Genomic DNA, 26,013 nt, shown 5'->3' on the forward strand with positions numbered 1-26,013 from the left:
TGAGTTCTTTGTTCTGGTTCTGGAGACAAATCAGTCTAAGTCCTCATTCAAGATAAGTAAGCCTCAATTTAGCCTCATTTCAATACTGCAAGAATAAATGATCTCTTCTTGATATGGACAATTCTAAAGTACTGTTTTTACCTGCAGAGGCACTCAGCAACTTACTCTGTAAGGGTCAGTATTTCCTGTGGTATAAACTATTGCCATAGTGTTTTGTTCCCTTTAGGAAAAAATTGCTACAATTATTAGGCTCATTATTATATGTCCAGAATTAAACTTCCTTTGATTAAATTGAAATGGGTTTTCAGGGGCAACCATCTCACGCTTCTCAGCATAGAAGTTTTATGTACAAGCTAACTAAGAGTTACATGTTGAAGGATAAATGACAGCTAACACCATTGTCAAGAATTGTCTTCTCAGAATAATGTTCATTTTGGAGTGCAAGTGTTAACCAAACAAGGTTTTTCTAAAGGACATTCAAAAAACAGTGAGTCAGACTTTCACCTTACATTGATCAGTAAAGCTATGAACTCTGCTTCTTAGCTGCGAACATACACTACGGAAATACGTCTATCATGCTAGAGTAATGCACAAAAAAGTAGTGTCTGGTAGCTCATGTAATGTATATGAAAAGGGAGAACATATACGATTTCTAGAACCATTCACAGAAGAGGAAAGCGAATGAAAGCCACTTTAACAAATACTTGGGAATTGGTGCCCTAAAGCTGATGCCTCCCGCAGTGCTCGTGAGGCTGGGGTGAGTAGGGCTGCGCCTACTGTAGCAGCTGCGAGCGAAACAGATTTAAGGGAGAATGCAGGAATGGGGACAATCAGTAGTTAGATGCTGGTGCTGTGCTGCGGTGTGTGGTCTCGAGGCCTCACCGCACCGCCTGGCGAGACGACGACCTCTCTCGAAGGAAGCCCGCGAAATCCTCCTCACAGCTCCTGACGGGCGCGGACCCCATCCCCTGCCGCCCCCGGCCCCCTAAACGCTGCCGGGAGGGAAGGTAAACTGCGGAGCCGCAGGAGAAGAAGAAAGGGCAGCGGCTGCGCCAGAAGCGCCTCGCCGGCCGTGAGCCCCCACAGCCCCCGGCGGCGCTCCTCCCCGCCCACCTCCCGCTGCCCCTCGCGGGGGGGGACGCCGCCATTGGAGCCTGCGCAGTGCGGCGGGGAGCGGTCGCCCTCCGCCTTGGCCTGCCTGCCCGCGGGGCTGACGGCGCCGGGGGCTGCCGCTGCGCTCCCTCCGGCGTGGCAGCGGGCCCCGGGGGTCGCGCTGTCCCGCGTCAGCGCCCTGCCCGCGCTCTGATGGGCCTGGCGGAGCCGGCGCCATGGCCGCCTTGTACCAGAGCGCGGACCCGTCCGCCTCGGCCTCGCCGAACAAGCTGCTGGCACTGAAGGACGTGCGGCAGGTGAAGGAGGAGACCACCCTGGACGAGAAGCTCTTCCTGCTGGCTTGCGACAAAGGTACCGGCCGCTGCCCGGCCCGGCCTCGCCTGCCGCGCCCTCGGGGAGCGGAGGCCTCGGCCGCTCGTTCCCAGGGCCCGAGCCCGCCCCCGCCCGGCGGCAGCGCCTCGGCCCCGGCGGATTGGGCGGGGGCTGGGGGTAAATCGTGCGAGTGCCCGCGCCTTGCGCTGCGGGAGTTGTGGGCCCTCGCCCTGCCCCGCTGCGCGGCTGCTGCTGGGGGGCACCGCGGCGTCTGGCCTCGCCTCAGCGCCCGGCCCAGGAGGCGCCCCGCGGCGAGGCCGCCCTGCTCTGGCCCCGCAGCCCCGCCGCCTCCCGCTCTTCCCAGTACCAGCGGGCGCCGGCGGGAGGGAGGCGCTGGGCCAGCACCTGTGTTTGTGAGGGAGTTCGGTTTGTGTCAGAGGAGTTTGTAAGATATTTTCTGCGTTCACTGTTAAAGTGTCCGTGACAATGCAGTTGTAAAATCGGGGGCTTATCTAGACATCCTCAGAATGAGTGAGACTAATTTCCTGTGATTTGCACCCACGGTGATGGATGGGAAGAGATTTCCCTTTCTAAAATATGCTATTTACTTTAAGAATCTATTTAGTTACCCTTAAACAGAGAAACAGGCTTAAATCAAACTGATCTTAACGTGTCCAAATTGTTGGACTCTGAGATAGGCTTTTAATCATGTGCTGAATGGTTATGTGTACTTTAGGACATAAGCATGGTTGTAGAAGCTGGTGTGTTTATGTGCAGAGCTGTCTGCTGGCCGTGTGTTTAGGTTAGTTCACAACTGTAGGAGTATTTCTGTGGTGATGTTAGCCAGCGGGCTTAGGAAATTTGTTCTGGTGCTCTCTCTGGCGGGGTGCCTTGCTGTTAGACAGCGGGACTGCCTGCAGCCGTGCTGCTGGTGTAGTCTGTCCTGAAGATCAGACCAAGCCACAGCTTTCTGTCTAAGAGGCTCAGGGAGCTAAAAGAATGCACGATGAAAAATGTAAAAAAAAAATTGTTTGTATAACAGCTGATTTAGGACTCTTGCAGACTCTGTACGTATTCTACTGTACATAGAAGTATTCTACGTATATGTCTATAAGTATTATGCACTAAGGTCTGTCTTGGTCATGGTCTTCTATGTTGCAAAATAATTTGTTACCCTAGAGACAAAAATAATTCAAAGCTTTTATCTTTGGCAAGAAAAATCAGTTAAACAGAATAACACTAAACAAGGCAGCCTGCTGTGTTTATACTTCAGTCAAACAGGAAAGTGCAGCTTATGTACATCTTACTGTAGTTAGCTTTACTTGCTCATCAAACTTGCTAGCTTAAATTTTATAACATTGCAGCATCATATCGCACCTGCTTTGGTGATCTATACACTAAAATTTGAGTGATACGGAGAAGACTAATGTGGCTCCTGCTCAAGGAAGATGCAAACCTGTTTGTAGCATTGTAGAGAGGGCTTCTCTGAGCCTATGGCTCTTTCAAACAGAAAAGCCGTCTCTGATGTAGTTGAACTTGATGTTTCCTGTGTTATGTACAGGTTATGTATGAGCTATTGCCCTGGCTTTGAAAAGTACCCGTGCTTTTGTGTGTGGTTTTTTTTAGGACTGGAACTAAAGGGGTGGATTAAAGTACCTGTTTTAGTGCTTTCCTGAAAGAGATCTCCTGAAATATCTTTAGTTTCCTCCCTGATGAGAAAATTCTTATCTACCTTGACTTCTTAATTGTCTGACATATTGAATCTCTGTTGTCAGCTATGGAATGTTGTCTTGTTTGATGGTAGCTGGTACTTAGAATGTTCACATGTGTTTGTTGCTTTATAATAATGCTAAGTGACATTCATACATTACTTGTGCAGGTGACTATTACATGGTTAAGAAACTCTTAGAGGAAAACAGCTCGGGCGAAATGAACATAAATTGTGTGGATGTGCTTGGACGAAATGCTGTTACCATAACCATTGAAAATGAAAACTTAGACATACTACAGCTTCTTTTGGATTATGGCTGCCAGGTATACAACACATAAGTTATTGAAAATTTTGAGTGTAGTCATTGATCTGGGTATTCTACTCTTTATACATCTTCTCTGTTAATCTGTCAGAATTTGGAAGGAATTGAACTTCTTTGTAGGCAGTTCAGTTCTCTTTCCATTTAGTAATTGTGAAAGTGTTTTCTTCTTACTAATTTACATTTCTAGTGGGATTTTATTGGCATGGCGAATGTATAAGTAACATTTTCAATGATACGAACAAGCCTGAATTTTATTTTAAATGTTATTCCTGTTGCAGAGGTAACATACATTATCTTCAAGCGAAATAAACAGTATTTAGTCAGAGTGCTTCATATTAAAAAGTGTAGAATCCAGTGATCTCTTTGGCTGTGGAGTATAATAATTTTTAAAATGGTAGCACAGTTAGAAGAATGCACATTATATTAGATGATTTTAAGTTAAGACAAGCATGCATTTCTGCAGTGCTTTCTTATTAAACTTGATCTGTGCTTGATGGCAGAGGCAGTTTCATACCAACAATACTTCCTTAACTATATGCAACATCTCTGCTGCTGCTGGGACAGTTGTAGCTATGATGGCTTAAGTATGTAAGACAGGGAAAAGTATTATGTTTTGTTAGGTTGTTTGATATTGGACAGGAAAAAGCCTCCCTGAATCTCCTTTTTAGTGGTAATAATAAAAGCAGTGTCTTTTATTTTTAAAGTAAAAATTTGAATTTTCTAAAGTGAATTAAAAAGAATAATATCAACTGTAGGGAAAATGAAAAGCTGCTTAGCTCAACTTAAGAGATGTTTCAGAAGTAGTTATCAGCCCAGGAAGAAAAGCTTATGCTCCTACCTTTACCACAGAACTACAATTACGGGGCTGAAGTATCCCATATGCCTGAGTTGTGTTACGCAGATACTTGTTTTAAACATTTTTAATAACCTGGTAAACTGTCCCTTAGAACTTGATTTTTGCAAGGATACTGCATCATCTTTGCTGGAAAGTAATTTCTGCAATTGGTTCTCTTGCTGTTCTGCAATAAAACAAATTGTCAGTAATGCTATGCGAACTCCTGGAATGACAACTGACTTTGTAACCTGTTTGTATGAATGGTGATAATATAGAACATCATTGTAGTACTTTAAAAATAATTTAAAACTAAATATGTCAAAGAACAAAAATGCAGTTTGGCTTCAGATTGACTCTTTATGCTGTTTAAGTTACTGCTGTTTTCACATATGACTTGTTTTGTCTCCATAGTCATCAGATGCACTGTTGGTGGCTATTGACTCGGAAGTGGTGGGAGCTGTTGACATTCTACTTAATCACCGACCAAAAAGATCCTCCAGACCAACCATTGTAGTTGAGTGTTGTTATTCCTTGATTTTTGGTCGGGTAGTGGGGTCTATTGCATTCTGGGTAACCGTAGTATTTAAAACAATGTTCTTAAATGAAATTCTATCTCTAAGGTGATAGAATCTGGACATTAGGGATTATTTTTATAGCCTCTTTTGTCTTGAAGGATAGAAAACGTTGTTTTGCTTTATCGCCTCAGGAATCCAGTGGCTTTATACATGCCAAACACTAACAGATGCCTAGTTAGTCCAGAAGAGGAAAAAAATACAGTGGTTATAAATCTTTTCTTGTACACTGTTTGGAAGGTCATTAGCAGCCTTGACCTATAATGGGTATATTCATGTATTGAAGCTTCACAGATTTTTTTGAGCAAATCTATAAACATCAAATCTTCACCTTGAAATTAATCAGTTGAAACTTATCTTGGCAATGCTTAAGTATCAAAGAACTTTTAAAAGTTCACAAGTAGAGGTGGAGGGAGGGAAGGAATAAGGCGTTGTTTATCAGAGTATGGTACAGTCAGGATATTTTTTCTGTGCTTAGATAGTAATTATAATATTTTTTTCTCAAACTAGAGCAAAATACACTTTTTAATATCATGCATGTATATTGGAGAAGGCAGGCACTGAATGTCAGGTTTTCTTTGTAAATAAACCAGAAACATTTCTGTGTCCATTTTTCTTTTTCTAGTATTTATCTGAGAGGTGTTTGAATGTTGTAACAAATTTTTCCTTATTTTCATATTATGAAACATAGGAAGATATTTTGAAGGAGAGATTAATTGTTGAACAGTCAAAAAAACCCTTACATGTAAACACTGTAGTAGAACTGCATGTAATAAATTTAGATACTTCCTACCTTTTATTCCAGAAACTAATGGAACGCATTCAGAACCCAGAGTACTCAACGACCATGGATGTGGCACCTGTCATTTTAGCTGCTCATCGTAACAACTATGAAATTCTCACCATGCTGTTAAAGCAAGATATATCATTACCCAAACCTCATGCTGTAGGCTGTGAATGCACACTGTGTACTGCAAAGAACAAAAAAGATAGTCTACGACATTCCAGGTAAGACTTACCAGTCATAGACAATAATAAAAAAAAGTCTTGTTTTAATTCTCTGGTATTGCTTGGGTCAGATCCAGTATATTTCCTTTTTCTCTTTAAGGTGAGGTTTATGAGTGGATTCCTTTAATATAATGTAGCCTTTATTGTGAGAGATGGTGGTTCTTGGGGATGGTTTGTGCTTGAAAAGGCTGGTGGGAGGCAGTGGCTTTTTTTTCATTTTGATTTTATACTCTTAGTGCATATTAAGCCATGTGCTTTTCCTTTCTACCGGTTGTGCCACAAACATTCTAGCTATCTTTGGCTTGGGAGCATGGGAACTATGCAAATAAAGTTTTTCTTAAGTTAGTTAATACTTGGGGTTTTTTGAGCCAAAATGAGGAGGTGTATAATTCTGTATCCTGTTTCCAAAAGTGTTTATGTAGCATGGGTTGATGAATCAAACTAAAGACAATTTTTTTTTATTCCTTCAGTTTTTTGAAAGTAGAAAGCGTTTTAATAAAGGTTCAAAGGAGTGGAGGATTTATCAATCTTAACAATATTTTGTCTGGTTAACTTGACAACATATTTCAGGGTTGAATACAACTTAATATACGAGAGTTGAGGTGAAAAAATCACAGAGCTGAAAGATCATAAGTGGACTGTGATTACAATATACAATTAATTATTACATTATTACTCAAGGATGTATCCAAGTTACTAAAAAATAAGATAAGTGAAAGCATAATTGTTACTGGTATTCAGCTACTACAGGCCACATTCTGGTATCCATCTGATACCCCATGTCATTAACTTCAGTATGAGAAAAGGTGTCAGGGTATCTCAAGCGAACGAACAATAGAAACGTTTGAGATAACAGCTCTTTGTTTAAAACAGAACGGATAACAGACTTTGTTTCAGTGTTCATGAGTTGCTAGTTTTGCAAGAGGAAAACATCCCTTCAGATTCTTTCCCTGAATTTTTTTTTTGCATTGCACTTTAAAGCTCCCCACTGTTTTTAATTTAGTTTGTTAAAATAGAAGATTGCCTTAAATCTTCTTTATTCTTCTTTATTTTTCCTATTGCCTTCCCGGTCTTTATTTCCACTTGAAGAACCATAAGAGCTACTGTGTAACACTTAAAATGTCAAAATTTTACTAGTACTGTTACCTTAACGGATGGCCTTCTGCTGAGGTACTGATAACAGTTGAAGTAGTGAGGAAAAGAAGAGGGGACCAGTTTGACCAATTTTTGATACTTAGAATAATAGGGATTCTAAGTATGTGAAGGACAGTATCTTCCGTGACATACCACATTTAATGCTTGTAGTGTCTGATTTTAAGAAACCAAATTGTTTTGTCTTTCAGCTGACTGTTTTATGCAAACTTCTGGAATAGGTTCTGATTTGAAACTATTGATCAAATGAAACATCTTCATTTTGCTTGCTATTCTTTTGTCACAGGTTTCGTCTTGACATTTATCGGTGTTTGGCCAGTCCTGCTTTAATAATGTTGACAGAGGAGGATCCTATCCTGCGAGCTTTTGAACTTAGTGCGGACTTGAAAGAATTAAGCCTTGTTGAGGTTGAATTCAGGTGGGGATTGAAAACAGAAGGCAACATTAATACTTCTATGAAATTACATGTATAGAAATGTGTATGCATTAGAAAAGGTTTATTCTTAATTTTTTGTAATTGGAGTGTTTAAACTGATAATTAGACATAATAACAAGTTATATAATTTATGCCTCATTAGCAGTCACTTTGACAGTTTAATTACTTTAAATCCTTTTAGGCATAGACAGTTCAATGTGTGTAGTTGCACCAACAGTTCAAATTTCAGCTCTACTCTGGAAAAATAAATAGAAATGATGCTAAATGCTGACTTACTTCAAGATCACACACCTAATAATCATATCAATATCTCATTAGTACTCTGCCCTTTTTTTTCCCTACATCAGGGCTGAAGTATGCAACACCTTGTTTATACTGACCTGACTGATGTTGGGAGTTGTTTTGGGTATTGTTTCTTAATTTTGCTCCTTATCTCTGATACAGTGTGTGTGTGTGTATATGTATATAATATGCGTATGTGTGAAGAAAATTCTGTGCTGAAAACGCCCTATTTAATGAACAAATGCTCTGTATCATTTTATGTTTAAACTGTGCAGGTTTCTAGCATTTTGAAACTTAGCAGCACAAAAGCTTTCTGAGAACATGAAAGCTAATGTTGGTATGGGGTAAAACTCTACTTTCCTAAACAACATATGAATTTGCTTTTATCGCTGATTGTCTATCTTGATAAGAGTTCAACTGTTGCATTTTTGTGATACACTTGCCACTAAAATGGACTGTGTGCCAGGTGAGACAAGCAAATCATGTGGTTTCTTTTGTTGTGTTTGTTATATTAATAAATAGTATTCAGTGAATAGACTTTCATTTTCAGATGACAGGAATAAAGCAAAATCCAAAACAACTTCCTCTGCAAGTGGAAAGTCCAAATGATGACTTAATAGTGCCATATTTTGTGACTACTACACTTTCTCAACTCCTGGAAATAATTCTAAGCTTTAACTCTTTATATGGAACTCATAAGATAAGAATTTATATACTGTAAGTCTGTTTTTCAATTTTTCTCTGTCTAATGGAGTTGCAAACTAAACTGAAGCATAATTGCCATTTTATATGGTGAAACCTACTCAGAGTTGTCTTTGGAATGCTTGAACCTTGACATGTGACTGTTGGGTGGTTTGGTTTTTTTTAATTTGTCTTAGCATAACATACAATCCCAACCAAAAATGGATAGTTAATGATTTAATGGAAAATACATGAACAGGGTAATAATATGTACTGTCTCTGTGTATTTCAGAAATGATTATGAGGAGCTAGCTCAACAGTGCAAAACCTTTGCTAAAGATTTGCTTGCGCAAGCACGGAATTCACGGGAGCTGGAAGTTATTCTGAATCACACATCTAGTGATGAACATGTAGACAAGCGAGGATTGTTGGAAGAGAGGATGAACTTAAGCCGCTTAAAACTTGCAATCAAGTATAATCAAAAAGAGGTTTGTCTTTGCAGTAATTTGATAGGCTTTCCATATCATATTTTGTTAGTAATTAATTGAATTTGTTGTTCTGCCTCTAGACATAGAAGTGGAAATAAATTTGCAAGAGTTATAGAAGCAATGGTAATACACAGAACATCTGCATGTGAAACAGGGAAATGATGTTGCAAGATACTGAGTGTTTCTTCAGTATTTACTGTGGAGAAGAATGTAGTATTTTCTGTATTGGAGTATAGACTACTCTTTTATGAACAGCTCTGATAGTGGTAATTATTTGTTCAGTTCCTCATTAAATCCTTGCCTAGGGAAGCATGGATCCTTAGGTGCTATACATGATTTATCATCTTCTCACTTGTCATTAGCTGTTCAGCTTTGGCTCAGGCCTCATCTGTGCTGTTCAGTAATTATGTTAGACCTATGATGGTATAACTGAATAGCACCTCTGTTCCAGAGTAGCAGCACTTTTTGTGCCATCAGTATGGAACTTATTTCATGCATTAGGTCATTGTTGTCTTTATATCTTGACAAATTATAACTCTAGTTTTGCTGTACTAGAAGGCAAATGAGTATTTGTGGGATTCTAGTACAAGGACCAGGGACAGAGAGAAAGTTTCCTTTCCATGCAAAATCCATTTTCAGTTAGCATTTGCAGAAGGCATTATAATTCTGTCTGCTCTACATATCTAGGCTTAAACTGTGTGACTGTTAAAATACACTGTTTAAAAGTCATAAGCCATTGTTACGGAATGTCCTAGAACCAACATTACACATATCTGGTGTGCATTAAACAAGCATACTGAAGTATTTCAGATGTTCTGGTTTTGAGCATAGTTTGTTTTTACCACAGTGGTTGGAGAGTAACAACATGTTTTGTGTGGTATAAGGAAAGTATCTTTGCAGAATATGTTTTATTCCTGGAAAGTTTACTATAGAGACAGTTTTTTGTCATGCCTTCTAAATTGTGATGATAATACCAAGGTTCTTTTTGTTGATATTCTTTAAATTAAATGACAAGCCATCCTCTAGTGAAATACGTTCTTTTGTAACTCCATGCAAATAAGCACCTGAAATTTGAAACTACATTTGCATAATCTACATAACCTTCAGGCCAACATGATCTTCTTTTGAGGGACTGATACAACATAGCTTACTCTGATTTAAAATTAACCCTGCTGAATAGAGCCATAATGATTCTAAGAACCGATATGTATAAAACTGCTTGGCCACTTTAGTCCTCAACTTAGAAGGTATTGTGTTTTACAATGCGGATAGTATTTTACAATAACAGTGTCTTATTCTTCAGATAAGATCACTGTATTTTATATCAACAGACAATGAAGCTGTCTGAGGTATGATGTTATTTATATGCTAGATTTCTAAATGATTAGAAATCAAAACTAATTCTTAACCTGAAAACCATTAGAAGTCTAGTATGTATAATTTATGTTTAGTTGCTGGCTTTAGAAGGAAATTAAAATAATGGCTGCTTATAATCATAATGGGTCCATAGCACTTTTGTTCTCTTACGAGATAATTATTTCAACTTAATATTCATGCCTTTTCCTGTTCATTGGTAACTACATATAGTTTGAAAATGAATTTTAATAATGTAAATTAGTAATCTGTATTAAGAAACCTGAGACTGATTTCTTGTTTGTTTCTTTTTCCCCCCCCCCAGTTTGTTGCTCAGTCTAACTGCCAGCAGTTTCTAAACACTGTATGGTTTGGACAGATGGCAGGCTATCGACGCAAGCACACATGCAAGAAAATTTTGACTGTTTTGATGGTTGGCATTTTCTGGCCAGTTCTGTCCCTGTGTTACTTGTTAGCCCCTAAATCTCGAGTAGGTCGAATAATTCACACTCCTTTTATGAAGTTTATTATTCATGGAGCTTCATATTTCACATTTCTGTTATTACTTAATTTGTACTCCCTTGTCTACAATGAGAATAAGAAGAATACAATGGGACCAGCCCTTGAGAGAATAGACTATCTTCTGATAATATGGCTAATTGGTAGGTATAATTTGAGTAGATTGGATGACAATTGCTGATGTTTATCAAACGATAATGATTTGTACTACCTTCTTATGAAATCAGCATGTTACTCATTGCTTGACTGAAGTTTGCTCTTCGGAGGATAGTTACAGGGAAAAAAAAACCAAACATGTTTTGAGGAAGGGATGTGAAGTGTTACAACAATCTCTAGTTATCACAGAAAGTGAAGGATGAGAAACAGAATGTTGTAGGATCTAACAGAGGAGGAATGTGAATTTTTCTTCAGGAGGACTGGTAGCATTCAGAGTGATGCATCTGAGATTCAGTTGTGCAATAACTAAATGTAAAAGCTGTGTATCTTCATAGACATTTTAAAATGCTGATCTTAAAAAAAAAAAAACAAAAAACAAAAAAAACACCCATGCAGGCAAAGTAAGTGTGTGTTGCTCAGACTAATAGTTTTGTAACAGATAAGAGCCTGTCATCAACTCGTTTTCCTTGGTGCTAGGCAGAGAGGAATCTTAGGAAATTCAACAAAGGCAAGTGTGTAGGGTACTGCACCTGGGATGGAATAACCCCATGCATCAGTACAGGTTAGGGCCTGACCTGCTGGTGAGCAGCTCTGTGGAAAGGGACCTGGGAGTCCTGGAGGACACAACAGGATGACCCATGAGCCAGCAGTGTGCCCTTGGGGCCAAGAAAGCCAATGGCATCCTGGGGTGCATCAAGAAAAGTGTGGCTGGCAGGTCAAGGGAGGTTATCCTCCCCCTCTACTCTGCCCTGGTGAGGCCGCATCTGGAGTACCGTGTCCAGTTCTGGGCTCCCCGGTTCAAGAAGGACAGGGAGCTGCTGGAGAGGGTACAGCAAAGGGCTACAAAGATGATTAGGGGACTGGAACATCTTTCTTATGAGGAAAGGCTGAGGGACTTCGGTCTTTTTAGTCTGGAGAAGACTGAGGGGGGATCTTATTCATGCTTATAAATACTTAAGGAGTGGGTGCCAGGAGGCTGGGGCCAGTCTTATTTCAGTGGTGCCCAGTGACAGAACGAGAGGTAATAGGCACAAACCGGATCATAGGAAGTTCCATCTAAACACGAGGAGGAACGTCTTTACTTTGAGGGTGGTAGAGTACTGGAACAAGCTGCCCAGAGAGGTTGTGGAGTCTCCTTCTCTGGAGATATTCAAAACTCCCCTGGACGCATTCCTGTGCAATCTGCTCTGGCAGGAGGATTGGACTAGATGATCTCCAGAGGTCCCTTCCAACCCGCATCATTCTGTGATTCTGTGAATAAAACTAATTCAGACATAGCTTTAGATTTTTTCCAATAACTTTTCATGAATAGGTAGTAGTATTTAGTATGTAGGTGGTTTAATCACTGTGAGTCAAACTTGCTTTGTTTTTTCATCAGCCAGCAATCCATGAAAATTTTAATTTCTTCTAGCTCTCTTTTACAAGAAGTGTTTGGACAACGCTCTTAGATACATGGTTTAACTTTTAGGCTGCCCTGTGTGGAGTCAGTAGTTGGATTTGATGATCCGTGTGGGACCCTTCCAACTCAGGATTTTCCATGATTCTATGAATTCTATATAAAAGTAGTAGGGATTGTCTGAGCTTCTTCACTACTTGTGTGTCTGTGTATGGAATTATGCTAGAATCTGAATATTACTAGTAAAATTATTGTTTCTTTGAAAATCTAGCTAAGATCTTTATGTAATCATAAAGTAGATTAAAAGTATTTGTGCATTGTATGCAAGTTAATTATAATTTTTCTGGATTGTAAACAGTTGGAGTAAGCATGCAGTGTTGGTCATAAAATCAGTTCCTACACTGTTTTCATTTCTATTTTAATATGCTCTAACTAGGTAGAACAGGAGGATTCAGTACATTTTTCTTGGACTAATCCAACTTTAAACAATTGCCAAAATTTAGGGTTCTGCAAAATCTCTTTTACAGTTGTAAACATGAAATTTTTATAGCATTATACTCGGCTCAGGGAGAGGACTTTGAATATATATACAAAATTGCCAGTTTAGTGGTACATCAACAATAAGTAACAACTCATTCTTTCATGACCAATTCTGTAATGCTTGATTTGAAAAGTAATACAATTTGGACTTGTTGCAGAGTTGGCATATTGTTTAAAGAAAAAAGTGTATGTTGTGTATGTTTATGTATGCATATGTATGCTTGCATACTCCATCTTAGTCTAATAAATTGAAGGTGTGCATTTACCTCATCCTTGTTTTAAAACACAAAAACAATTATTATTTTCCCATATTACAATTTTTCATTTCTGTATGTCATTGTCACTGATTATCATAACTGTACCTGAAAGGATGCATGTTAATTCTGGTTGATGCAGTAGAGGGAGCACAGGTATAATTTTTGTTGAGTACTTACGAACTTCTGGTTTGGTTGAAAATTCATAAAACCTTGTAACGTGTTTTTGGTTGGTTGGTGTGTGTTTGTTTTTACATTAAAATTTGGTAGATAAATTCATGGAAGCTTATACCTTAATGTGAAGTAATTAGATATGTATCATTTGATTGACTGGACTTGTAAAAAGCAATGATAAAGTAGAAAACACCACAGTTTTTATCTAAGTAGTTGTGGGTGGTTTATTTGTTAATTTATGGTGGGGTTTTTTGTAATGGTGATTCCTTTAATTGTTGAGCTATATTAAAACTGTTGAGTAGTTCATGCAGATTTTGGAAATACACAGTACCCCGAACACAAACACATGCAGGTCTTAAAAGAAACTTGAAAACTTCAAATGTAGAGTACAAATCAGTGTTACAGACTCCTCCTTTGTTTTGAGATTAAATATCTGATTCTAGAAATTCTTCAGTTCCATCAAATCTAATGTAGGCAGAAAGTGTGTCACTAGGTGGTCTTGAAAATTTTAATGAAAGGCTATAGAAACATTTTATTTTCTTCATGTAGTATTTTAAAATGTGAATTTCAGATAGGATTGAAAAGTGACCTATAAGTAACATCATTAAAATCATTAACAAACAATCATTAAAATCAGGTTATTTTTCACATTATTGAATCTTAAGAATCTTTAAAATAGTAATTGCATTTCTAGTTTAAAAGTATATTTTGTAATGGCATGTTGTACTCTTTTCTTACAAATATTCAGTAAGTTGAAAAAGGAGTGTATTTAGGAAATGTGTGGCAAAATCAACTAGAATAAAAAGAACCAAGTAACAAGGATTTACCTACATTATCATCTTCCATAGTCCCATTAAAATACTTCCTAAAAATCAGTGTCAGAATGACCACAGCAGACTTTCTAACACTAAAGGTAGCAGCAAGTTTTGTGTTCTGCTAGATTAAATTTCAAAATCATGAATACGGTAATTCTTTTTTCTAAGTTATTGAGCCTAAATCATACAAGTGTCTTCCCCAGCAAAATAAAGCAACAGAACTCAAATTCTTATGTGTGTAAATAACATCAATTATAACATTTTTCTACTTTTCCAACTCCTTTTACTGATTCTGTAACAAATTTACTGTAAAATACATGGTTATCATATGGAGGGGCACAGAGGTTCTGGTTTAGAAATACTTTCTTTAGAACCGTGAAGAAGAGAGATTTGTGTTAAGCCTTTTAACAAACTGTGCACAGCACACTTTTTATTATGCCTTCCAACATTGCTGTAAAGCTGACTGAACAAATAGTCATGCATAAATATCTGATTTATTTTTTTTTCCCCATTCACTGTATCTTGCTATTACTGGGCCAAAGTTTTTAGAGAAGTTGCAAAGTCCTAAAAGCTGAACCAAGTCGAACAGTTTTTAACTACCATTTATATACATGCTGCTTTTTTTCTTGTCCTAAATATAGTAGTATACATCTGAAGTACTCAAAAAACCATTAAATAACTGATTATTCATAGAAATCAAAGGTGCCATTATATTTCATCTAACGGTCCTTTCAAGTTTTATAAAAATGTCAAGTCTGTAACAGACATTCAGTTAGTAAAATTCTTAGCAACTGTATTTTTCTGTACAGCTGCACATGGTTAACAATGGTAAAACTCAGTTTGCTATAAAGATCCTGAATATTTAAATGTATTTTGCTCCAAGTTAAACTTCTGATTTTTGCAATCTTAAGTCATGGTCTCTTTTTCTCTGCTAATGTAGTTTAATAACAGTTAGGGTAGGATAAGTTTCTACTTTTCGGATCTTTTCAGTAACAGTTACTGAGCTGATCATTATTATCAAAAAACATTTTATAATACCTACACACTTCCAAAAAATACTTGATACTTTATATAGCAATGCAATGCTTTCTATAGTGCTTTTGGATAAAGGTGAATACTTTTCAGAAAAAGCATTTGTATTCTAGCCCTCTACCTTTATTTAATTTGACCTTTTCCTGTCCAATTTTTCTCATATTCATTTCCTCTCATGCCCTTTTTTATTGGAGAATGTGTTTCTTAGTTGGAAAGTAGGCTTGAAAAGGTTAAACATCTTGTTGCCTTATGATTAATGCTTGTAATCCAATGCAATGCTTTTAGTAAATTTACTTGATTACTCCACTTCTTTCTCTTTGCTAAAATACCATTTACAAAGGGCAGTCAAAAGTGCTTTAGTTGTAAAAGAATATCTATCCAGTGCAATGGCTTCACTTCCCTGGCTTTTGTTTTCTTTCCTGCAGGAATGGTGTGGTCAGATGTTAAAAGACTCTGGTATGATGGTTTAGAAGACTTTTTAGAAGAATCCCGTAATCAGCTTAGTTTTGTCATGAATTCCCTGTATTTGGCAACTTTTGCCCTCAAAGTCGTTGCCCATAACAAGGTGAGCACCCATCTTCATAGATCCAAAGCTGCTCTGGGACTGACTGGGCGAATAGAATTTTAGTACATTGCTGCAAAATATGTGAAGATACGTTACATGTGGTATATTAATAGTAATATGTTGTAGTTAAGTGTACTACATTAGTAATAGCCTACTATGTGGATACAGGTTAGGCTTCCAAATTAAATGTACTATGTGGTATACGCTGTGTAGTTGTCAAGATCTCTGGTCTTGTTGCATCTTGGGCTTGAAAGAGAAGTTGATGAGGCAAATGGGAGTTAGAAAACACATCAAGACATGTCCAAGTACTCAGGGACCCCAAACAGAGCTACTGTCTTCCTTGTAAGAACTGGCTGGTCTTCCAAATGGCTTGATTTTCATTTGGGGAAATCTCCCCTACAGCTCATGTGATTCAGTATTTGAACTCACCTGATTCCATAGATGAGTACTGTGCAGAAAACTAATAGTAATCTTTGTGTTTAGATTGCCTAACGCTTTTTTGCTACAGAAAGTTTTATTTAGCTTTTGATTACATATGCTCAAATGTCATAAGTGATTGTGGGTTTTTTTTTTTAAATTGTTTTAGGTTTGGTGGGGTTTTTTTGGTTTCAGGGTTTTTTGGGTAGTAAGGAAAAAAGCCCCAAGACCATAGAGGAGTCTTGTCTTTTCTCTGTGAAAAGCCATCTGGATTTGATTGAAGATACAAGTTTTGAAAATGATCGTTCCCATTCTGTTCCATGTGTTGTTAGCCGCATAGCATATGGCAAGCTGCCAGACCAATTGAATATGAATATTTTAGCAAAATTCAAGCCAGTGCAGTAGCACCATTATTTTGTATTGCAAACTGTGAGTTGACAGCTGTCTGTCAGTTGGGAGGGAAATAAACTGGTTCAGTTCTTCCCAACTTGGTGTTTGGCTAATTTCCCTATCGTTGCATTGATTCAGAGGCTGGTAATCATTTGGAAAGGAAAGGTGCATTTCTTGGAGAATACAGAGACAGAATGCCATGTTGGGCTGCCTTCCCAACCATTTGCTTTGCAACCAGCACATGTCTGTAGTAGTTCCTTTGCTGAGATAAGAGCCCTTTGCTGCTAATTTAAGTTGTAACCTTTTTGAAGATGTAGGACTCCTGTCTCTGTAACAGACACATGATGGCTCTTTTGCCACTTTTATATAGCAAAATTTATTCTTATAGTTCATAGATTATTTAGAAAACCAAATAAAAATGCTTGGTTTACATCTTAGGTCCGTATCATAGGCACTGAAGCTGTAAGAAATAAAGGAAAAGTCTCTGTAGCAGAAGGATTTGTACATATGCAATTGCAATGTATAAAAACATGTTTATCCCTTTTTCTTGCCATCTTTGTGCAGCACACTTCTGGGCAAGTTATTTTAAAGCAGCTTTGAGTTCCTTAGTTTTTGAATGTTCATTTTGAGACAGCAGAAGCTGGTTTTGAATGTTTTCAGCCAAGCCGGAAGTTAGGGATCTGTGGATATTCAGTGAATAATTGAATAGTACCTAGTGGATAAGGGTGTGTTTACACCAACAGTTTACTTGTGACTTCCATTCTCTGTAGTCACTCATAAAATCCATTGAAGGAACCCCAGGTCCTAAGTCTTTCTGAATGTTTCTAAAACTGGTTAAGACCAGCTGTCACCATGTTGCAATTGCATGTGTACATTAGTTTTCTTTGCAGCATTTTAATGTTTTTGACTGAGGCCTATTACACTAGACAATGCATATGCTTATGAAGTACATGAGTCCCTGTCTCAACAAACCATGCAAAACAGAGTAGAAGGGAAAGCAGAACAGAGGAATAAATGGTTTGCTGAGCAAGTGAGTGGCAGAGTTAGGTGTTGAATTTAAATCATCTAATTTCTGGCTGCCTCTGGAATGGCTTTTAAAATGTCTTTGTCTGAAAAGGGTGGGATACCTGAAAGAGGTAAGCCATCTATGAATTGTATGTGTTAATTTCTTTTATGCTATTGCTTGTTTTGGAGGCAGAAGTAGGGAGTGGTGTATGGGTGTATTTCTGTATTTATAATGTCAGTGATCTCAGTTTGTCCTTTTTATATTGCAGTTTCATAATTATGCTGAAAGGAAGGACTGGGATGCATTCCATCCTACCCTAGTGGCAGAAGGTCTTTTTGCTTTTGCTAATGTTCTTAGTTATCTGCGTCTTTTCTTCATGTACACAACCAGCTCTATTCTGGGACCGCTCCAGGTGAATAGCATTACTGCTTGAGAAAATATTAAACTTGATCTTAATTTGCTATGAAGAGTCTTATTGAAAAGAGAAAAAGAAGAAATTAAAGTGAAGTCAGAAAGTAAAAAGTAGAAAGAAGTGATATTGCATTGAAGTGTGGTTTTTTTAATCTCTCATGTAAAGCATACTGATTTAGATGGAAGAAGGTAAGAAAAAGAATGGAAGACCTAGTGTAGTTTACTTTCTTATATTTTTTTTCCATGATAACTGTACCTATACTGTCTCTTTAAGTTTTCATCTATTGTTAGCTTAACATACTGCATAAGTGTCTGCAGTTTGAAAACTGTAAGAATCAGGTTCTTCCTGTAAAGTTCTATGCAAATGATCATCCTAACTTCTTGTCTCTAAAAGACAGACCAATGAGATGTGTAGCAAGGGAAAAGTAATCAAAAGCCTTTCTGTTTATGTCTGTGACCTCAATGAAGTTGCACGTTGAGTTGAATTGTGCAAATTGCTTTGGTTTAAAAAATATAAATCTCTCGAGTATTGAACTAGTCATCTATTTATAGCCAGTTATAAGAAGGGAGAACAGGTTTCTTCTTACTTGGAATTTGCTGAAGCCTTCCAGTGACAGTAAAAAACCCACATTTTAATTATGTAATACATTTAATTCAGTCATCCGGATATGGTGGGGGGAAGCATTAACAGTCTTGTGTTGTGATGCTGGGACAGTAGAGACCTAAAGCTAAATTCAAATTTTTCGCTTAAAGTTGCAATTTAACTTGGGTTTGTGCAAAGAATTTAATTTTCTTTTCCTGATTTCAGAGCAGACATGGAGTTTTCTACTGAGTTTATGCTATGTAGTGGTTTTTAGTTAGTTGGTTTGGTTTTGTTTTTTTTTTTTTTAAGCACAGACCCTCTCATCTTAGTCTTGGTGCTATTCATCATGATAAACTTCAGGTAAACTGCGTAGACCCAAGGGTGCAATATAACACTATACAGAAGGTCTAGTACCTTTGGGTATAGGGGAGAGAACTTGGACTATTATTAGACATCACATTTAGAATGCAATTACCTCCCTCAATCATTTTTAGATTAAAAGTAGGAAGAAGGCTTCCTTCTAAAAAATATAGTGAGTAGAAGTCACCTCTTATTCCATTAGCAACATTTTTTTCCCTTTTGTGGTTTTTCTGTTTAGCTTGAGTCATCAGCACTGATTGATTTTGTTCCTTTGCCAGTGAAAAGCCTTTACAAACTATAGCACCTGTTATTAAAAGCATAGCTTACTGAAAAAAGCTTTGCGTAGGTATACTTCCAGCTTCTCTGGCCTCGCTTTCTGGGAGATTTATGACGGCAAATCAGATCAGACAAGTCACTGCTTTCCTGTACTGATGACTTTTTAAAAAAAAATATTTATTTATTTATTTTTCTCCAGATAGTGATACGATTTAGTTAATATAGCTGGTTGTCAACATCGTCACTGGGTTTGCAAGTGCCTGTTGAATGAAAAGATGCACAGAATAAATAGGGTAGTCATCCAGTGATTATACTGATGGAATTTGTCCTAATGGGTCAAATCAATGCTTTGTCCCCTCTTCTAATGAATAGGACTAGTTTTAAGAACTTTGTGGCAAGAAAACGATCTGAAAGGATCCTGCGAGAAACATTATCACTATTAAGCATAAAGGCAGAATAAATATTTGGGAGCAGCATTTTTTTTTCCACTCTTGCTCTGCAACTAGAGCTATACCAAAGGAGGTTCTGAAGTAAATAAATTTGGCTCAGATCACTAGGTCTTGTACCAAGGCTTTAGGACCTAGCTGAAAACCTCCAGCTTGAAGGTTCAGCTCATTCTAATGAGTTAAAGCACTTAATCTTGCTGCACAAATAATGATCTTTTAGAATATTTTTGTTTCAGACAGAACAGTCCTTCTTTGAAAAGAAAAATAATTGCTTTTTAAATTGGCCTTTTTAAAATCATTGTAAAAAGTGCTTTAAAAAGAATATTCATAATTCTTGTAACCAGTTTAATATTATTGGAAGATGCCTCTTTCTCCTCTCAGGGTTTTGTTTGTTTGTTTTACTTCTTGCCCTTTTCTCTCTAGCTGTGACTATGTTGCTGTTAATTATTTTAATGTTTTTTCTTTTCTACATTTTTAAATGGAAATGTACGTCATACTTTGAAAAAAATAATATAGTCTTGATGTTGCAGTAAGCATTAGGCTTGTTACACAAATTGATTGAACACTGAAGTCTCTCCACATTTTAAAGAGATTCACTGTTTAATGTGCCTATTTATTTATGTACTAGATCTTTCACAAGTTTTTTATTAGGAGGCTATATTATGAAATTTTCCAAGTAAATAAAAACAGTCAACAGTCACCCCATTCAGTGGCACACTGAAGCTTATGTTATTAATGTTGGCCAGTACAGCTTGTGCAACAACTCTTACAGTATTTTCTGAAAGTAGGTCACAAAGTTCAAATGGTGGTAATCAAATATGGCATGGAAACCCAACGGGGGGGGGGGGGGGGGGGGGGGGAAGGCAGCTACTATGTTCTCTTGGCTATTAGAGTTATTTTTAAGCATTCAGTTCTTGATTAATAAAACCTATTTTAACACACATTTGTAAGTTGGCTGTGTGTAGTGGTTTTTTATTAGTAACAGAAGATAGAATAATATTCCCCGAGATTATTAGATCATTAGATTTCAGATGCTTAGAAATTCTAAATCCTTTAAAAGGAATAGCATGACTGTATGAAGACAGCAACTGGTATTTGGGCTGTGTTGTTACGCTCTATTCCAAACAAAGTAGTTTTGGGTGGTTTGCGCTTTTTGTGCATTCCCGTTTCATCTACTTTGCCTCTCTTTTGCCTGTGACCATGTGTCAGTTAAACAGTAAATGTTTTGTTGTTTGGGTTTGGGGGGTTTTTTCTTTAAAAGGATGGATGTGATGAAACAGTATGGTGGGGAACACATTAATCCTCTGACCAAATGAAATAATTACTGCATAGCTCTGCCTGCAGTTGCAGATTCTCCATGCTCATAGCAAACTTTCCAAAGGATTGGGGAGAATCTGCTGTGCAACAGGGTTACTCAGTGAGTTTCCAGCAGCGTGGGAGGGAGCAGGAGCTGGCACTTCATCTCCCAGTAAACTTGTACTTGGAGAACCTGACCAGTGATACAATTCTGGACTATGATTTGGTAGAGATTGTGATGCATATAGGATTAGGCTTTCCACACACTGAGTTATCTAGAATGTATATTTGCATTCTTTGTAATAGTATATTGTTCTCTGAAGGAGTTTGTAGGAAGAGTAATTTAAATGCTGTAAACAAGTTTGTGTTGTGTCTGTGTAAAAATTTGTGCTTACGACAAAAGTAAGTCAAGGTCTTCTCTGCGTTGGAAAAATGCACAAGCATAACTTTTTTTTTTTAAAGATGCTGTATTTCTAGTGTTGCAAGCTTCTGTATAGGATATTTTGAAATGGAAACTAATGATCTGAATTTAGTGTCGTATCTTCTATACTTTACACCCTTCAATTTTTACATACTTACACACCTACACATTGTGTATATTTAAAATCTTACATAAAACATACAGTGAATTAATTCTGTGTTCTGCAGATGTGTTTTGGTATACTACTTTTTGATTAGCGATGAATTATGATTCCAAATGTTTTGATTAATTCAGTGTCCTTATTAAGTGTTTTCTTAACTTACTATGATGGTATTTATGTTCAAATGCATTTAATTTACTGCTTTTATCTATTAACTTGTGAGTATCTTATTACCATTGGTATTGCAAATAAAGAATAAGGTGTACGTAATATTGCTTATGGTTAATAGAAAGATATGAACTTATCAAGTGATGTTAAAACTAATTAAGTTTTCTTTTAACATCTAGAATTTTTCACTGAAAAATAGTAAAAGGGTATCTCCTGATTTTGAGGTCTGTTTAGCATCTTAAATTTTAAGTTAAACATTTAAAATGTAAATCTTTTTTTTTTTCTTGATTAGAGGCTGAAGGAGAGAATACAAACAAAAATAACTACATGTTTTACTAAAATGGGAAATAAATCTATTTCACAGATTTCAATGGGGCAGATGCTACAAGATTTTGGAAAATTTCTGGGCATGTTTCTTCTTGTCTTGTTCTCATTCACAATTGGATTGACACAACTTTATGATAAAGGATTTACTGTAAATGAAGAAAAGGACTGTGCGGGGATATTCTGTGAACAACAGAGCAATGACACATTCCATTCGTGAGTTTGATATCTGTGAAATATCTGTGTTGTTCTAGCCCTTAATTCCTAGTAATTAAAGAAAACTGGAATTTTTCACTGAACTTGAATTTACATTAAGTAGACTCACTTTTGGTGTTTGCTTTACCTAACCAGATTTTTTTTTTTCTTGTTTTTGTAGGTTTATTGGGACATGTTTTGCTCTGTTCTGGTATATATTCTCCCTGGCCCATGTAGCAATCTTTGTCACACGTTTTAGCTATGGTGAAGAATTACAGTCTTTTGTGGGTGCTGTTATTGTTGGTACCTACAATGTGGTGGTTGTGATAGTATTAACCAAACTCCTTGTGGCAATGCTTCATAAAAGTTTTCAGCTGATAGCAGTAAGTGGTTTCTGATTAATTACCAATAATTGCTAGCTGTATCTTTCGGATTTTATACAAATTTCTTCCTACGATGTGTAGACTAATCTACAGACCTCTGTGGATGAGCTCTGTCTCTGAGCTCACAAGGGGCATCTTTCCTTCAAATACGAACTTCTTTTTACTTTGCGCCAAATAAAATGTGTACTTTGCATTTTGAACATGTGCAAGGCTTTGGCCCTCTGGGAATCGAAGAATTTCTTGATACGATGGCTGTTTGAGTCAAGATGCTATTCTTGATAAGGTGTGGTGGTTGGGCATTTGATAGGGGATTTATACCTTCATAGCTGAATTTTGTATTTACACTAGAGTATATCGAGAATTGAAGAGATTTATTTTGTATTTTAATTATTTAATATTATTAACAAATTTATTAAAATACTATATAATATCTATAGTAAAATATTACATAATCAACGTTAAATAACGGTCAGTTTTAAAGGCATGAGAAAATAAAACTTACAAAATAGCTTGTTAATATTTTTGCTTCTGATCTCTGTTAATGTTTCTGCTGCTTTAGAATCATGAAGATAAGGAATGGAAGTTTGCTCGTGCCAAGCTTTGGCTTAGCTACTTTGATGACAAATGCACGCTACCTCCACCTTTCAATGTTATTCCTTCTCCCAAGACTATCTGTTATCTTTTCAACAGTCTCAGTAAATGGATCTGCTCTCATACATCAAGTGGCAAAGTGAAACGTCAAAACAGCCTAAAGGTAAGAAATGATTGGGAAAGCTGTAGGCTCTGAAGCTGGGAAGATGCTGCTTGCTAAAATGTGGTTTTTTTGTTAAATAAACATTTTTTTGTACCCTGTAATTTTGCGTACTAATTTTGCATCTTCTTGATAACAAAAATCACATTAAATAAACTGAATTAAAAGACTTGATGGAATGTGCACTGAGAAACACTCAGGATTATGGAACTCTTAATTGCTCATAGGACAATTACCAAGCCAGATAGATTAAAAATTTTCCGTTTTGTTGGTACAGCGGATTATAATTTAACTTAAATTTTGCTGGCAATTTACATGCATTGTATATTTGTGCACATCAGGATGTATCTATAAAATAGCTTTGTCACTTTGTTCATATTTATTCTCTGAATAATTGCATACAGGCTTTAGGGCTTAAAAATCCCTCTTCCATAGTAAATGTGTAATGTTTGTTTAAAGGAATGGAGAAATCTGAAGCAAAAGAGAGATGAGAATTATCAAAAGGTGATGTGTTGCTTGGTCCACCGTTACTTGACTTCCATGAGACAGAAGATGCAAAGCACAGATCAGGCAACTGTGGAAAACCTAAATGAACTGCGGCAAGACTTGTCAAAATTCAGAAATGAAATGAGAGACCTGCTTGGCTTTCGAACTTCTAAATATGCTATGTTTTATCCAAGAAACTAAGGCCTAACTTTTACATACCTAGCGTATGTACTTTTACGTACCTGTAGGTGAAAGTGTTGACCTAATTCTGTTGCCAGACCAAATACAAAAGAAGATTATTGCACAGTAATACATTTGAAAATGCGTTTGCATGAGTTGCAGCTAGATGTGGAAATGGTGGAAATAAATGCAAAGCCAGATATAGTAATTTTCTTAAGCTCTTAATCTCAGTGTGTATATAAAATTTGTATATAGGAATTTTTTTAATGTTCCTCAGACTGTGGCTGTCAGGTATCAGAGCTTCATAACTAGCACAATGTGTTTATTTCTTCTATTTTTGCTGTTTGTTCCTTTTTGATACTTGTTTTTCACGTTGTGGGAGAAGATAGGCTTTTTAAGACAGAAATCCAGCCTATGTTTATTTTTAATAGAAAAGTCAGATATAGAATACTAGAACATTTCCAGCACAGTTGGAAATTATGTTTGACTGCAGGTTACAGTGCATGCAAAGACTGACTGGCTCTGAAAGAGGCAGTTCTAGTGCCAAGTTTTGTATGTTACCATTGAGTGTATACTAACGTTTATAGAATACAGAAAATCAGATTATCAAGACTCTTCCTTTTCATGGGAACATTGAAATTTTGAACTCAAAATAGACCAACCATTTCTTGAATGTTTATGGTTATATGTAAGACAATCAGTTCCTGCGTGGATTTTTCAGCAGTGCCTCAAAAGTACGTTTTACTATACATGTTAAGATTGGGAACAGAATTTTAAAACTAACCTTTGAACTTTTAATGTTTAATACTTTGGGTTTTTAAAATCTGGATGATAAATTTATTGAATTATTAAAACCTGTGATTTAACAAAAATGAGGTGGAGCACGTGAGTGCTATTGTTAGCAATGCTGAACAATTCCTCTGGAACACTGTAGACTTCTTTCTGTGAGAACATACATTGTATCTGGTCATTGGACAGATGTAGTTTAGAAGGGCCTGCTTTAGACAGGTTTTACATATCCTACTTTTAAACTTGTCTGCCTTTTTTCTTTTTCTTTTTTATCACAGCTGTTGCCAAGCTAAACATTTTTTTTGTGTCAGGAGTACTATGTTTTGTTAAAACATGTGATTTGACTTTGCTTACAATGGACAGTAAGGGCTTTGTGGATTTTCTGTGCTAGAGGGTCCTATATGGCTTTATATGCTTATATATAATTCAAGTTGACAAATTGTAATTGAGAAATGTGAGATTCCTGTATTTTTAATTATGAAATACGTATATTTATGACAGCTGAAGGATTGATTGACAATTTTACTGTTACGACAGTGCTCTTCTAAAACGGTCTTATGTCCAGAAGGCGCAGGTAGCCATAGTGGTCTTTGACTACAGTTGATTTTGGGAGGTTGATAGAGTGGAAGCTTACATGAATGTTTACTTTTTTGAAGGAATTCTTATAAAACTCTTTCTTGTAAAGGTAATATATTTTCTGTACTATGAAATTATGTATACCTGAACTAGGGTTTAATACTCTGCTTCCAGAAGTCTTATAGTATAAAGGTATTCTGGCAAGTCTGGCTTTTCATGTAAATAAAAAGCTAACCTCTTGTGTTCAAAGCAAAGAGGATCACTGAATTTTGTACTTGGACTCAGATCTTACGTTTGACTAATACACCAACGTAAAAACTGTGTGCTGTGTATGTTATGTATATCCAAGAAAGGAAGCAGACAAATAAAAGCTCTTTGAAAAATATGGTTGTGTTAATTTTAGTCATATTTGAAACACATTATATCAGATACCATATTGGAAGTAATTTCTTTGTCATGTTGAGACAATAAGTTTAAGGAAGGTAGCTGGTATTAATGTGTTATTACCTTTTTTCCTTGTGGAACCATCCTGTTAACTTTAAGTTCATTTAAATGGCTTCATGCAGTGCCATGAAGTGATACCTGAGCTAGTTCCAAACAAGCTAGATTGGCTTCTAGATGCCATATTAGCTGCTTGGCACTTGGCTCACGCTGGTTAGTTCTTCTAGGAAGCTGGGTA

The 26,013-nt window shown here is 37.0% G+C and overlaps 1 protein-coding gene across 8 annotated transcripts; it reads left to right on the forward strand.

The window, feature by feature from the left end:
* The first annotated feature begins 1,328 nt into the window (after positions 1 to 1,328).
* Positions 1,329 to 25,719, forward strand: TRPC1 (transient receptor potential cation channel subfamily C member 1). Of its 8 annotated transcripts, XM_059822363.1 has the most exons (13): positions 1,329 to 1,464; positions 3,305 to 3,459; positions 4,705 to 4,806; positions 5,671 to 5,873; positions 7,312 to 7,443; positions 8,717 to 8,912; positions 10,591 to 10,927; positions 15,577 to 15,716; positions 17,798 to 17,941; positions 22,015 to 22,190; positions 22,351 to 22,552; positions 23,112 to 23,306; positions 23,763 to 25,719. In XM_059822363.1, exons 1-13 carry the CDS (start codon positions 1,329 to 1,331, stop codon positions 23,988 to 23,990), a joined length of 2,346 nt encoding a protein of 781 aa, XP_059678346.1. In that variant the 3' UTR covers positions 23,991 to 25,719. The 8 variants fall into 8 exon arrangements, with proteins under 8 accessions (XP_059678346.1, XP_059678349.1, XP_059678347.1 ...); XM_059822366.1 differs by lacking the exon at positions 17,798 to 17,941; XM_059822364.1 differs by lacking the exon at positions 4,705 to 4,806.
* The last annotated feature ends 294 nt before the right edge of the window (positions 25,720 to 26,013 follow it).

The sequence above is a fragment of the Gavia stellata genome, chromosome 11 (genome assembly GCF_030936135.1).
Source record: "Gavia stellata isolate bGavSte3 chromosome 11, bGavSte3.hap2, whole genome shotgun sequence".
In the NCBI taxonomy this organism is placed as follows: Eukaryota; Metazoa; Chordata; class Aves; order Gaviiformes; family Gaviidae; genus Gavia; species Gavia stellata.